Below are 14,951 nucleotides of genomic sequence, written 5' to 3'. Positions count from 1 at the left end.
CTCCTTTTTTGCTCTTACTGTGATTTAATTATGTATTTTTTTGTTCCTTTTTAACCGTGATGAAACACAGGTGGTGTGGTGTAAATAGAGGATTTTGCTTACACATCAATCGCAATTAGTCTAGTTGGTTTTTGTTGTAAGTTGTTACGCTACACCTGTCCGCGAGATCTGTGAAGAGTAGCGGAGGCAGGGCGAAGTGTGTCCCTGTGCTAAACGTAGTATCTATACATAAATAAAACATTTATAAATATACGCTAAACGTTACCGAGAGACCACTATGGCGCGCAGGGGTTTAAAAAGGATTACACTATACACAATTAAAGGGAAGTTAGTTAGTTTAGACGAGCTTAAGATCGAAGAGTCTTGGCCATTGACTGGAGTGTTTGAAAATCCATTATCTATACTTGTATGTTAGTAGCGTACACACTTTGCCTTTTGCTTTCAACAGCGTTTTAAAAGATAACTTCCCCATTTACTGCTGCTTTCCCTCTTAAAATCGGATCTTCTAATCGCTAACCAATAAGTTTAATAAGTATTCTAACTTGCCTAAATGTAAGTGAAGGGGAGGAGAGTATTTTAACTATACAATGAAGAGCAGTATGCCCAACACTTTACATCCGAAGCGACGGGTCGACCCCCAGCAGCGCCCCATCATCGCCACCCATCATCGAGTACAGCAGGGAATGTTGTTGTGATGGTGGCTGTTGCTGGGGCTGTTGTTGCATCGTTGGCATCGCCATCTCCTGCACCGCACCGTACAGCGGTGCGCAGTGCACCTTAAGATGCGACTCGTAAGCATCCTTCCGCACGAACCGGGCCGCACAGGTGGGGCAGGTGAAGTGTCGCTCCGCCTGCTGATGGATGCGCTCGTGCCGGTGCAGCTTGTCCCGCCGCGAAAACCGCTTCCCGCACGTACCACAGCCGAACGGTTTCAGCTCGCTGTGCGTTTGCTGGTGCCGATCGTACTCGCGCTTGCCGACGATTTGCTTCCGGCACACGGGACACTCGTACGGGCGCGCGTCTACCTCGGCCGGGTGGATGGCCTGATGTGCGCGCAGGCTCGCCTTGCTGAGGAACCGTTTCGGGCACTTGGTGCAGCTGTAGATTTTGCTCGACGGTGGTGTCACTGCTACAGGTGGTGCGGCTACAGGCTGTACGGGAACGTAACTTGGCGGTTGTTCGCTTACAATCGGTTCGGAGGCTTGCAGCAGTTGCGCTGGTTGTGGTGGTGGTACGGGAGCAGCTACACTCAACCCAAATGGTGCTGGTGCTTCCTGCTTCACCATCTCACCCATCCCGAACGGCAACGGTTTCCCCATACAGTACCGCTCGTGATCGTACAGCTTGTCCTTCTGCGTGTACACCGCACCGCACCGTATGCACGCGTGCTGCGTTTCCTGTGCATGATGGAAGCTCCGGTGGCGTATCAGATCCGCCTTGTTCGCGAACGATCGCGGGCACAGATCGCACCCGTGCGGCTTCACCCCGAGGTGGGTGCGCATGTGCTTCTTGAGATTCGTGTTGCGCGAAAAGCTCTTACCGCACTGGTCGCACGCGTACGGCCGCACGCCCGTATGCACGAACGTGTGCTTCTTCAGGTCGGACCGCCGCAAAAAGCCCTTATTGCACTGGATACAAATATAGGGCCGGGTGACCGCGTGCGAATCCCGTATGTGCGTAATGAGAAACATCCGGATGGAGGTTTTGTACTGGCAGAAGATGCACGCGTACGGTGCGAGCAGATCGTGATCCTGCATCTCGTGCAGCTGGCAGGCGGATGCGGCTGCGAACGCCACGTCACAGTACTTGCAGGTGAAGACGACCGTTTTTTGGGGCGCCGTGTTCGACGCTGCCGTGTGGAAGCTGGTGTCCGGCAGCCCGTTCGGCGCTGTCCCACCCGGCGCTGTATCACATTTCAGTTCGTCTTCCTCCTCCTCTTCTTCCTCCTCGTCGCCTTCTTCAGCGTCGGAGCCTTCGGGCTCTTCCTCTTCGGCGTGCGGTTCGGGCTGTAGTGCTGCTGCCGGATCGCCACCATTTACCACACCACTCGGCTCGAAACGATGCGGCAGGCTATCGTTCGAGCTTTCATAGTCCCGCGATGGATCAATTACAATCATTTCCATCTCCTCATCCTCATCGTCGTCCTCTTCCTCCTCTGTTTGCTCGCCAGTCGGTCCCACTGTCGGACCATCCTTCGTGTGCAGTATGTCTTCCTCCCCGAGCAGTAGCTTCCGTTCGTTTTGCTTGCAGCGCTCCCGGAAGGCGGCAAAGTCGTCCACCTTCTCCAGACACGGCTTGCAGATCCATCTCGGCAGCGTATCGTGCTGTGTGACCTACAAAATGCAAACAAAAACAGGGATGAACCACACACGCACTTCCCAAACAGTAACGAATCACTTACATCCAGCTGCAGACAGCCCTGTATCCGCCCGGCCAGTGACTCTCCGCTGTGTGGCGTCTGCTGCTGGGCCGCGAAAATGTCCACCAGCTCCCCGTCCCGTCCCAAGCACAGCCGGCAAAGTTGCCGCTCCGCCGTTGCAGCCGGCCCATTAGCGATGTTCATCCCCACTTGCAGCGGTGGTGGTGGCGGTGGCGTCGTTCCCTCCTCAAGCATCCGGGGACAGTGTTACTCTTCGTACTGCCGTGTGTCCGTTTTTGCCTGCACCATCAGCACATTGCTGTTGATTTTCCGCCGGCGAAGGGTGTACCGCCCGCTTGCCACCTGCTTATTGCACAATTGCTTCCAGTAAAACGGCACCGAGGAGAAGTTTTTTTGTAGGAAAAAGCCACAAAAACACAACAAACAAACAGGGACGGAGCTGCTGCTGCTGCTGCTGCACACAAATAGCGTACGCAAACGTCAAACGCGCTACGCTGCCAAACATACAGTGATGGACGGATAGAACGCAACGCTGCTGTGTGTGTTGGTGTGACAAAATTTTGGTTTTAGGATGAAATAAATATTTTTAAAATTTATCAGATTGGTAGAATATATATTTTTCATTTATTTGAGTGCTGTTTTGTTAATTTTGAATTTTCGTTAGAAAACTTAGTGTTTTTTTTATTGGCATATAAAATTTATCAGATTTGTAGAATATATATTTTTCACTTATTTGAGTGCTGTTTTGTGAATTTTGAATTTTCGTTAGAAAACTTAGTGTTATTTTTATTGGCATTTACTGTGTTCTTGGTACAGAACTGACAGCACGAAAAAGACTGTACCATGCACATGGTGCATACAGCATGGTGTGACTGAGGGTGTGGAAAACCAGGATTGATACTGACAGCATGCTGCTTTTGAAATTGTCGTTACAGTTTTTCAATGATTTCTGTTAAGTTTATTCATGAAAATATTGTAAAAAAATTTATTTTTGAAAATTTTTGCTTTCAATGTAGAAAAATCTGTTCAATTTTACTTTCTTAAATTATTGTGGACACAAGTATAAAACGCAAAGGGGAAAAAGACAAGAGCAATGCCCGATTAAAACATTTCTCATTAATCATGCTTTCAAGGTTGTTTTCTCATTTCACTTCACACCCGAAAACTCCTTCAAAAACACTCTTAAACTAATCGCCACAATCCATTCCGAACTTGTTTTCATCCACAAAATGACGTCATAAAGCGGTTTGCTGAGCTTTTGAATGAAAATGCACGTGCTTGATCCGGTCTGTCGACGTTTGAGAAGATCGCCACCCCGTTTAAACCATTTATCATCATCCCCTCCATCGGTATCCCACCACCTGTGCCCTCTGTTACAAGACGGCGACAAACCTAAATGTCGCGGAATAGCTGATGAGTTCGAGCATCCCTCCCCCGTTTGCGCCACGAGCTGATCAAGCTCCACCACGACCTGGAGAAGAGCAGACACTAACGCGTGATCATCTCCGCGCCGCACCTTTGGGAGGCGAACAGTTTAAGCTCATCCTCCAACGGTAACAGACTCGCGTGGCTTGTGCATTGCTGTAAAGTGATTCCCGATACTTAGACGAAGCTTAGAACCATGTTGTCGCGTGGAAAGATCGCCACCGCGATCGTGCTCTGTACGATGGCACTGTTCTATCACGGTAATTACTCAACATTTCGCGCATTTCTTTATCGCAAAAAAACGGGGGAAAACTCGTGACTTTTCCAACGGTGTCAAGGCCATTTCGTTGCGTTGTGTGTAAGCTCCCATCAAAAGCGAAAGTGTGCAAAGTGTTCGCGTTCCCGTTAGGTGCCGGAGAGTGGGGGGGATAACATTGTGGGAGCGATCGTGCAATAGTAAGCGCATTTTGCATGCAGCGTAATTACGTTCCGTTCTAGCCGCCCGGTGGTGGGTGTTCGTTCTTCAAAGGTTAGGAAATTTTTGATTAACAACGATTAACGACGTACCAAAGAAGATGCACCACGCTGGGGCATTGGAGACGTGCGTTTTCAAAGACGTGCGGTGGGATGAATCTTTGGTTGTTTGAACGATACCGGTTTACCTTGGACGTGGGAAGATGAGCCCCACATGTGTGTTGGATGAGAGAAGGGAGGCGAATATGCAGGCATCTCCACCGTGAACAACAACATCCACGGGGGGTGGAGCATCATGTATAAATACCGCTCAAGGTCGAATATTTTGAAGCTTTCCTGTTTGTTTTTTCTTCTGGTGGGCTTTCAGACATTTGCATGATTTGCATGAGGTTCGTCGCCATTAGTCACGGAGAAGGTGTTAATTTTAAACTCCGATGCAAGCGCTCGTGGAGTGACATTGAACACCGATTTAATGTGGGACGGAATATTAGACGTTAATTATAATCGACCAGGAAACGGAACAGCATCAATTCGCGTGATCCCGTGATCAAGTCATCATACATAGTCAAAAATTCAATGTCCTCCAAAATGGAGCTTTTTGTGTAATCTTCATACGTCTTATCTTTACTATCACTATCTTTCGCATCGCTTCACAGCACAGAGTCAATCGTGTCCGGAGAAAAATGGTCGCTATCCCGTCCCCGACCAGTGTGACGCATACATCGAGTGTGTGGTAAGTGTGGTTCCGACTCCGATGATCATGTCTTGTCCTAGCAACTTCACAGTAACGCTTTCCTTCTGCAACAACAGGACGGTGAGCCACGGCGACAGCTCTGCCCGGACGGGTTGCTGTTCAACGACAAGGTATCGCTCTTCACCTACCCCTGCCAGTATCCGATCGACGTCGACTGTGGTAGCCGTACGCGCACGCAACCCCCCATCCCTACGGAGGACTGTCCGCATCAGTTCGGCTACTACAAGGTCGGTGATCGGGCCAACTGTGGACAGTTTAAAAACTGTGCCGGTGGTACCGCCTATGTGCTTGACTGCCCCACCGGGCTAGCCTTCAATTCGGCCACGTATCAGTGCGATTGGCCCGATCTGGTGGAGGACTGTGATGCGGAGGCGTACCTGGGCTTCAAGTGTCCGGCGCAGGCGCAGGGTCTGGTGCAGCCGGTTCGCTTCTTCCGCGCCCCGAACGACTGCCAGAAGTACTTCCTGTGCGTGGACGATAGGCCGCGGGTGAACTTCTGCGGACCGGAGCAAGCGTTCAACGAGCTGATCAACGCGTGCGACGGTGTCGCCAACGTGACTGGGTGTGCTTAGGGCCGCTTCACAGCGTGGACATCTACTTTCTAATACTCGATTTACGATGACTTATTAGGATTAATAACAACATAAACAGAAGGATGTAGTTGACACCTCACGATCGCAGCAGCAGTATGAATAAAGCTCGCGATCACCAAGAGAATACACGCGGGGGAAGGTTTTCCATCTGAAATTGACTAGAATATGGGAAGTACCGAGAAAAAGGGAGAATGAAGAGGTCCTCCGGGTTATATCTTGCATCCTTCCCGATCACCATATAGGGTAGATATCTCCCGTGCAATCGTTTCTTGTATAAAGGTCCGCTGTTTTGCTTGCTGGTGCGGTCGGTTCGCTTGCGCGATCGTTTTAATTCCAGGCCGATGAACAAGGAATCCATTATCCAGAACGTGAAAATCGTAACCCAGAATGCACATAATGAAGCCCTAATAAATGACAGAAAGAAACGAATTAAATATGATTTCTTGGAGGTATTGAGAGCAAAGACCAAACCTGCGTCATCTTATCCGCCTTGCCTTCCCAGCTTAACCGCTCGTCGTACTCTGGCTCGTGCTTTGTGCCGACGTAGATCGGTTCCCAGGATGCGTACGCACCTTCCCGTCGTGCCGTCACATGTATGTCCATTGTGTAGTCATCCTTCACTACCGCTAGCCATTCTACGTAGCCCGGAACCGTGTGACAGTTGGAGCATATCTTCTCGTGAAACTTTATCGCATCACCGCTTTGGAGATCTTCAAGCAGGTGGGCCTTATCCACCGGTACAGGGACGTCTTCTGCGACCTCAAACACTGGGAGTACGTAAACGGAGGGGCTGTGCAGTGTGTACTGGTAGAAGGGGTGCGCGATCATGCGCAGGAACATCGGGATAAAGTTGGGATTTGGGTAGAGTTCGATGTCGCTCGCAAGTACAAAGTGTGTGCCGGCCGCACTGCGCGCAATGTTACGACCTACGTTTACAGGGTAGGTTAAGCTGTTGGCTGCCCGGAAGGTAGGTATTGAGGAGTTGTCGTTGCGGAGCAGTGAATTCCAGGCGTTCGTCGCATTAGTGCAATCCACGAGAGGGACGGATAGCAACTCCCTGTAGTACGATACTGGCCGCGTCGGAAGATGTTCAAACTCAAAGTAAAGATGAAAGCTCACGAAGTCACGCACCAGCGCTCTCTGCTCGTGACACTCCAACAGATATTGGATCAGAGCTACCGATCGGTCAAGATCGACTCCAGGCGCGTACAGTGCGATACTGACCGGTGCCAGCCAACGTTCCAGCAACGGGACCACATTCTCCAGGAAGGTGTAGTCACCATGCGTGGTGTAGGTTATGGTTTCGAAGCAGTGAACAATCCGCTCTGGAGCGTAGAAGTTACGCAGTAGGTAGTGATCGCCATGCGTCTCGAGCTGGAATCCATTCGACGGGGTGTTGCAGTTCAGAATCGTTCTACGAATCGCAAAGAGAAAGAGAGGAAAGAGAATGAGCTCAACAGTTAAAGTGTCGCTAATTGTATCAATCAATAATGGCTTGTGTGGAAAGATTGATAGAGGGTTTGGGGTGCTCTTATCGCACTGTTTGATAAAAGCCTGCAAAAGCCGTGCAGCTCTAAATGCACAACCGGTAAAGCAATTCATTAAAAGTTTCCTAAAAAAAAGTAGAGAAAAAAATCATTCATAAAGACGCCTTGTCATGATGACGCTGCACATTGCCCTGTATCATGGAGTGTATTTTTTGGGGTCTTAAACACAGCCAAAACAAGTCGCTTATGCCCTCACCAACTGATAACAAATGTCTGATTAGGGTACAGCGTGGTAAAACATTCACCGTGCAAATAACTTCAGCCGGTTCCACTACCTCTCCAACCTCCACACTACATGGAGTGGAGATGTTTTACAATCAACACATAATGTCCGTCACACACTCGCCCGGAATATCACTGCCGGAAGTACTTACTTGAGACGGCGCAGCAGCGCTTCGTGGGAGGCTCCCTCCAACAGGTACTGGTTGCGTGCGTAGTTCCGATTGCCGTCCGCCGGAAGGTAGTAGTATCCGAGTAGATAGAACAGCACAAAGGACAAGATCACCAGTAGCAGCACCGTCCGGAGTACTGCCGAGCGGCGTGCAATCATCTCCACATCGTGTGGACGCAGCCGCTTACAAGATTTCGAATTAAATAATGGACTACTTGATTCACTCGGTGGAATGTTTCAAATGGTTAGGAGAAGTTGGCAACGTTGCTATGGAGGCTTCGATGACTTATTAAGATTAATAACAACAATTAAGAAGGAATGTAATAGGCACCTCACGATTGCAGCAGCAGTATGAATAAAGCTCACGATCATCCAGAAAATAAGGAGGCGTGTTTTCCATCAGGAATTGACTAGAATATGAAAAATACGGGAGACTGGGGAAGTCCTTCGGGTTATATCTTGCATCCTTCCCGATCACCATACAGAGTGGATATCTCCCGTGCAATCGTTTTCCTCATAAAGGCTCGCTGTTTCGCTTGCTGGGGCGGTCGGTTCGCTTGCGCGATCGTTTTAATGCCGGGCCGATGAACAAGAAACCCATTATCCAGCACATGGAAGTCGTAACCCAGGATGCACATAATGAAGCCCTAATAAAGGACAGAAAGAAACGAATTAAATATGATTTCTTGGAGGTATTGAGAGCAAAGACCAAACCTGTGTCATCTTATCCGCCTTGCCTTCCCAGCTTAACCGCTCGTCGTACTCTGGCTCGTGCTTTGTGCCGACGTAGATCGGTTCCCAGGATGCGTACGCACCTTCCCGTCGTGCCGTCACATGTATGTCCATTGTGTAGTCATCCTTCACTACCGCTAGCCATTCTACGTAGCCCGGAACCGTGTGACAGTTGGAGCATATCTTCTCGTGAAACTTTATCGCATCACCGCTTTGGAGATCCTCGAGCAGGTGGGCCTTATCCACCGGTACAGGGACGTCTTCTGCGACCTCAAACACTGGGAGTACGTAAACGGAGGGGCTGTGCAGTGTGTACTGGTAGAAGGGGTGCGCGATCATGCGCAGGAACATCGGGATAAAGTTGGGATTTGGGTAGAGTTCGATGTCGCTCGCAAGTACAAAGTGTGTGCCGGCCGCACTGCGCGCAATGTTACGACCCACGTTCACGGGGTAGGTTAGGTTGTTGGCTGCCCGGAAGGTAGGTATTGAGGTTTTAACGTTGCGGAGCAGTGAATTCCAGGCGTTCGTCGCATTAGTGCAATCCACGAGAGGGACGGATAGCAACTCCCTGTTGTACGATACTGGTTGCGTCGGAAGATGTTCAAACTCAAAGTAAAGATGAAAGCTCACGAAGTCACGCACCAGCGCTCTCTGCTCTTGACACTCCAACAGATATTGGATCAGAGCTACCGATCGGTCAAGATCGACTCCCGGCGCGTACAGAGCGATACTGACCGGTGCCAGCCAACGTTCCAGCAACGGGACCACATTCTCCAGGAAGGTGTAGTCACCATGCGTGGTGTAGGTTATGGTTTCATAGCAGTGAACAATCCGCTCTGGAGCGTAGAAGTTACGCAGAAGGTAGTGATCGCCGTGCGTTTCAAGCTGGAATTCATTCGACGGGGTATTGCAGTTCAGAATTGTTCTACGAATGGGAAGAGAGACAGAGAGAGGAAAGAGAATGAGCTCAACAGTTAAAGTGTTGCTAATTGATTCAATCGATGACGGCGTGAGTCAACCGGCGTGTGTGAAGAGAGCTTGGTGGGGGTTAGAGGTACTCTTATCGCACTGTTTGATAAGAGCCTGCAAAAGCCGTGCAGCTCTAAATGCACAACCGGTAAAGCAATTCATTCAATGCTGCCTCCAAAAAACCTGGAGAAGCTAAAAGCATGAAAAAGCCTGGTCATGATGAGGCAGCCTCATGTGACGCTGCACAATACCCTGTATCGTGGAGTGTTATTTGGGGCATTAAACAACGCCAAAACAGACCGACTTCGCCCTCACCAACTGATAACAAATGTCTGATTAGGGTACAGCGTGGTAAAACATTCACCGTGCAAATAACTTCAGCCGGTTCCACTACCTCTCCAACCTTCACACTACATGGAGATGTTTTACAATCAACACACAATGTCCCTCACACACTCGCCTGGAATATCACTGCCGGAAGTACTTACTTGAGACGGCGCAGCAGCGCTTCGTGGGAGGCTCCCTCCAACAGGTACTGGTTGCGTGCGTATTCCCGATTACCGCCCGCCGGCTGGTAGTAGTATCCGAGTAGACAGAACAGCACAAAGGACAAGATCACTAGCAGCAACACCGTCCGGAGTACAGTCGAGCGGCGTGCAATCATCTCCGCATCGTCCGCACGCAACGGCTTATAGTTTGCTGTCATCTGATCGTTGTGCGATCAAACTAGGAGCGCTCGTAACAGCGGATTCAAGTCTGATGTCTTTTCGGACGTACAGGCGAGAGAATTCCAATGTCTGGCGTGCAATGCATGTACGTTACACACACACACACACACAAACACACACACACACGGACACAAGCTCGATTGAAAAAAGGGGAGCTGAATTGATTGAAATCGTTCAAACTTTGCTCTCTCCTCCTGCTGCTGCTGCTGAAGCTCTCTACCAACGACCACTCTAACACATCGATCACGTCCACAATTCAACAAATAGTGCGCCTCGATGCGGTGACAAAAGCATCACAAATTAACACCTCGGAATAGGCAGAAGGGGGGCCTTATGGTTCACGTCCGCCGCTGGAGTCGTACCGCACAGCGTCACCGTTGTCAACTGATTACGGTAGGTTCTGAATGATCGGTTAGTGAGACCTGGCCAACCTGGCTGGCTTATCGTACGCTCACTCGCTCTTTCGCTCTCTCATTGCGATACTCAAACGGTGTGTGCACCGATAAGATAAGGGTGGCGTTCAGTTTCATATCGGAATTTTTACCACCTTCCTTCACCCCGCTGCTGTCTGTGAGACGGCAATCAAGGGTGAACCGGTCATTTTCTGGGTTTGATCGATTTCGGCGTGTTTTGTTTTGTGAAATTATCGAACGGAGTCGTGGTAGCTTACGCATCATCACTTGGGAAATCTGTGCGTGGATGTTGATTAATAATGGGCTATTGATAACAAATCGGTTATCGGGTTCCATTGTACAGCCGTTAAACGCACGGTTTGACAACATGCTCGTCATGGGTTCGGATCCTGTAGGTGAGATTGGAATTGGAGACAACTGGCATTTTCTTCTAGGTCCATTCTCAATTCAAGAAAAACTGAGGTTTTGTACCACTCCAAACCGGGAATATCTCTTGATCTTGAAGATATCCACGCTTTTTGAAGAATCTCTTGATCTCTTATAGTAACGATCATCATTCAAGCTATTCCAGCGAGAGTCATCATGAACAAGCGGCCTTAACTACTGTTTGAAATTGACGAACTTTCGCACATTCTTTAAAAAAGGAACACTTCTATGGAAATACATTTATTACTCCCGATGATTTCTCCGTGTCAGCCTCCCTCCTATTATTTCCTTCGTTTTTGTTTCCATTTTTAGACCTGTACACAATTAGTTTCCTTCTACACCTCCGTCCTTACTTTGTTCGTTTCGCTTCTGGTACTGGATATTAGTTCTGTTGTGATTGGTTCGTACTGTAACGTAAGATCTGCCAAAATCTGCAAGCTACCCGAACGCTTTAAAACAAACAAACAAAAAACCATTACCAACAACTAACTCAGGATCCCTACAGAAAACACAAATTGCCCTAACGCTCTGTCGGCTATGTACAATGAATAGTATAAACGATAGTGTGCTACGCTCCATTCTGCTGTCGTTACAGTGTATGTATCTGTCTATGGGAGTGATGAAATGAACCAGCAGAATTTGCAGAATGGAACGGGATCTCTGTCCTAGCGAGCTAACTTTGTCGAGCTTTTAATTAGCAAGATACCTTCGATGATAGTAATTAACTTAAACCCCTAACGCTACAATATATGTACAGAAGGTTAACGTAATTTTTCGAAAGCTACATAAAAGGATAGAGCGAGAGAGAGAGAGAGTGGTTAGAAAATAGTGAATAAACAGTACGTAACTAATGCTCGTATAGTGATTAAAATATCCGCTAGTGTATCATGCAATAGAGAGAAAGAGAGAGGGAGAGAAAAGGTTTCGAGCATTTCGGTAATCATGCTGCTTCATATTGTAAGTGTTTGTTTGTGTTAAACAGTTTGAATTTGTTTTAAGGGAGAGTATTAGGTTTTACTTTCGTTCTCTCTTGATCACTCTTCCATGTTGTTGTTTTTTTTTATACGCTTCGTGTGTTTTTTGTTTGTTTTAATTTCTGTTTTTTATGCTTTCTAAATTGATTTCAATTTGTTTGGACTTTTTTTTGTTTCATTCCTTTTCATTCATCAATTGTTTTCATTTTCCATTTTCCATCTCTTTTTTCACATGTTTTGCCCATGTTTTGGTTCATACTTATGCGCGTGTTATGTTTTTTAGTTTTAGTTTTTCTTCGTACGAATAAGGCACTTACTATGGAGACGTAAAATAAACAACCGCTACCGATACCGCTGGGTGTGCTTGTGTGTGTTGAAAATTACTTTGCTTGTTTTCGTTCAATTTTTTATACAGAGTGTGTGTTTGTTTTTTGCCTGTTTTGGCTAAATGAACCGTAATATGATGTATTGAACGAGTAATGGGCAAAGAAAATAGAAGCCGCTAGGATAATGCTAATAGAAATGGTATTTTGTTCGTAGGTATCGAGAAACTTGGAAGAGAATAGCTATTGTTATCACACTACTTGGTTTATGTTTCGATATGTAACTAGTTGTTGTGTTATGCATATTTTTGCTTGAAGCTTAAACAGAAAAGACAGAGCAACATAGTATAAAGCTTAGTAAAGAGTTAGATGATTCTTAATTTGATAAGATTCTTTGTAAAAAAAAAACACAAACACACAAAAAGGAAAGGAATTTAATTGACATATAAATGAACAACAAGAGTGAGATTCAGTGTGCAAAAGAATGCAACAAAAATAAACCAAGTAAAAAAGAAAGAAATGTACAATAAATCAATAAATAAACATCAGAGTAATAAGCATCAAACGCATTAAAAATGCATGCTTCTTTCTTAGTGAGTACGATGTATGGGGGGAGGGTAAAATTATTGTTGCTCACATGTCTTTTTGTTTTGTTTCGTTTCCATTTCCTTCCATTTCCTTGTATTGAACATTGTTCATCTCCGTTGCGAGATTCTCGTTTGCTTTAAACACGCCCGAGGAGCTCAGAACTCGGGCGTCTTCCGGCGAACATATTTTAGATCAGTGCTTGGTCATTTCCTTGTTTCTTGTTAACATTAGTGATTATTTGTTGCCGAGTTTCGCCTCATTCTTCACACAAAACTGTGCGTTTTTTTTATTTTTTTTTTTGTAAAATGTTTACCAAGTTATTGTATGATACAGTGCGCATAATTGAATGCTTCAGTTTTATCGTCCATTACATTTAAGGTTCCTGCATTTAGGTAAACGAACTGTTGATCTTTGCAAACAGATGTATAGGTCAGCTATGCTGGAACACTGATTTAAAAAAGGTAAATAAGCGGATTAAATAAATGGGCCATACATAGAGAACTCTTTTACCGGTTTAGAGCTCGAACAAAAAAGCACACCAATAAACAGTCAGTATAAACTGTGCAGACCAAGACCAATGACAAATCCAGGGCAACTGAGTGGTAAGACTTACTCCAGCTGGTTAATATTAAAAAAAATAGTCTGCTGTTTAAAAAACTGGTTTGACCATGTATAATTGTTGTGTAAAAGAAGAACCAAAAGACGAATTTCTACTATAAAATCATCCCTATCAGTGGCTAGCTTTGCTATGGAGGCGTTTGGTAAAGTAAACCATTCCTATTGCACAATGCACATTGAATAAAATTGCCACACCTGTGCACACTTATCCGCTTCTCCTATCCACACATCGAAACACATTGAACCATCGAATGAATGCGACTATGCGACTAAGGTGTTGCTGCTTCTATCGTGCGCCCTTGCAGTGTGCAGTGTTGTGGTGATGCACAATGTGCTACCGCAGAAGAAGGATTTAATGAAGAAAAAAAGCTTCACCTGATCATGTCCTTCTCCTTTCCCAACTCTCAGTACAGACAGACATACATTCTATCACTAGGCCCCTGGGGAACTTCTGCCTTCGCATCTTCTTATCGAATTAAAATCGTAACTAAAGTGTCCTCAGGTAATATCACTTCCAGGAACGGGATCCACCCCCTTTCGTTCCCGCGATTTAGAGCTTCCCCACTGCCACCACAGCAGCGGAGCAGAAGTTCGATCGCTGTTGGACGCACTCTTTAATAGCTATTTGTTCTTAATCCGAGTCATTGTGCTTGGTGGATGCATAAACATAAAACAGACACACACGGAGAGAAACATACACGCACGTATCTCGGCACACATACACGCGCAGACTGACTGGCTTACTTACTTACTTACACTTACGAAAATATGATTTCTTATACCCTGCAGACTTCCATACGGGGTCCTCGAAAACCCCATGGCCACGGACCGTGCGCTCATCGGCCCGTCATCGGCATTCAGCGGCGGCGTACGTAGCCCCTCGGTTTGCCCTTCTTGCGCCGGCTGCTAACGTGCGCCCGGTACGGCGGGCCGCCCGGTGCCGCCGACAGCAGCGACAGCGAGGACCAGCCGACCGCCGCCGACCCGAAGGACGATGAGATCATGGTCCGCGAGCGTCTACCAATAATACCACCACCACCAGGATCACTAGCACCATTACTACCGCCACCATTAGTACTACCGTTGCCAGCGGTGTCGCCGGCCCTATACTAATGTTGTTTCCCCTTCAACTATACAGCACAGCCCTTGCGCGTTCCGTACATGACCTGCAGCTCCGGGTAGATGATCTTCTTGATCAGTTGGTTCGTTTTCGCCGCGAGCATCGCCCGCTTCGGGTCCTTTTTCAGCACCTTGATGCCCGGCTTGTGCACCAGGAACCCGTTGTCGAGTATGTGAAAGTCGTAGTCGAGGACGCACAGTGCGTAGCCCTTTTGGGGGTAGTTGGAAAGCAGAAAGGGTGGAAAAAGTTGGATTTTTAATTGGATTTGTTAGAGAAAAGGACACTCATTGAAATTGCATCCAAGCTTACCTGCGTCATCTTATCACTCTTCCCCTCCCAGCTTAACCGCTCGTCGTAGTGTGGATCGGCGTGCGTGCCAATGTAGATCGGTTCCCAGTGCACGAAGTACCCGATGCGTTTGCCAATGTGAAACACGCCCAAATCTAGCGAAATAAAAAGCATGGAGTTAGTCTTCTTCCTAATGTTAAAGAAAATC

General features: G+C 47.3%; 4 protein-coding genes across 8 annotated transcripts in view; 1 reads left to right on the top strand and 3 right to left on the bottom strand.

Moving 5' to 3' along the window:
- Positions 1 to 4: 4 nt before the first annotated feature.
- LOC120899682 (zinc finger protein 467-like) lies at positions 5 to 2,844 on the bottom strand. Its single transcript, XM_040305790.1, has 2 exons — positions 2,402 to 2,844; positions 5 to 2,333 (listed from the first exon to the last, which is right to left on the bottom strand). Exons 1-2 carry the CDS (start codon positions 2,612 to 2,614, stop codon positions 612 to 614), a joined length of 1,935 nt encoding a protein of 644 aa, XP_040161724.1. The 5' UTR covers positions 2,615 to 2,844; the 3' UTR covers positions 5 to 611.
- A 996-nt stretch (positions 2,845 to 3,840) lies between these two features.
- LOC120899687 (protein obstructor-E) lies at positions 3,841 to 5,750 on the top strand. Its single transcript, XM_040305798.1, has 3 exons — positions 3,841 to 4,065; positions 4,936 to 5,012; positions 5,090 to 5,750. The coding sequence occupies exons 1-3, from the start codon at positions 4,002 to 4,004 to the stop codon at positions 5,603 to 5,605; spliced, it is 657 nt and encodes a 218-aa protein (XP_040161732.1). The 5' UTR covers positions 3,841 to 4,001; the 3' UTR covers positions 5,606 to 5,750.
- LOC120899684 (beta-1,4-glucuronyltransferase 1-like) lies at positions 4,875 to 10,404 on the bottom strand. Of its 4 annotated transcripts, none has more exons than XM_040305792.1 (3): positions 9,754 to 10,404; positions 8,279 to 9,221; positions 4,875 to 6,030 (listed from the first exon to the last, which is right to left on the bottom strand). In XM_040305792.1, the coding sequence occupies exons 1-3, from the start codon at positions 9,969 to 9,971 to the stop codon at positions 5,836 to 5,838; spliced, it is 1,356 nt and encodes a 451-aa protein (XP_040161726.1). In that variant the 5' UTR covers positions 9,972 to 10,404; the 3' UTR covers positions 4,875 to 5,835. The 4 variants fall into 4 exon arrangements, with proteins under 4 accessions (XP_040161726.1, XP_040161727.1, XP_040161728.1 ...); XM_040305793.1 differs by lacking the exon at positions 8,279 to 9,221 and adding an exon at positions 6,098 to 7,040; XM_040305794.1 differs by lacking the exons at positions 8,279 to 9,221; positions 9,754 to 10,404 and adding exons at positions 6,098 to 7,040; positions 7,548 to 8,014.
- Positions 10,405 to 12,057: 1,653 nt separating this feature from the next.
- LOC120901018 (beta-1,4-glucuronyltransferase 1) overlaps positions 12,058 to 14,951 on the bottom strand; it is an 85,365-nt gene continuing 82,471 nt past the window's right edge. For both annotated transcript variants that reach the window (XM_040308699.1, XM_040308700.1), the window contains exons 10-11: positions 14,765 to 14,898; positions 12,058 to 14,663 (exon numbers count right to left, since the gene is read on the bottom strand). In XM_040308699.1, coding sequence (XP_040164633.1) covers positions 14,466 to 14,663; positions 14,765 to 14,898 — 332 coding nt within the window. In that variant the 3' untranslated portion in view covers positions 12,058 to 14,465. The remainder of the gene's footprint in view (positions 14,664 to 14,764; positions 14,899 to 14,951) is intronic.

Source organism: Anopheles arabiensis, chromosome 3 (assembly GCF_016920715.1).
Source record: "Anopheles arabiensis isolate DONGOLA chromosome 3, AaraD3, whole genome shotgun sequence".
In the NCBI taxonomy this organism is placed as follows: Eukaryota; Metazoa; Arthropoda; class Insecta; order Diptera; family Culicidae; genus Anopheles; species Anopheles arabiensis.
Note: the sequence above shows the minus strand (reverse complement) of the source record. Positions and strands in the feature narration are given on the sequence as shown.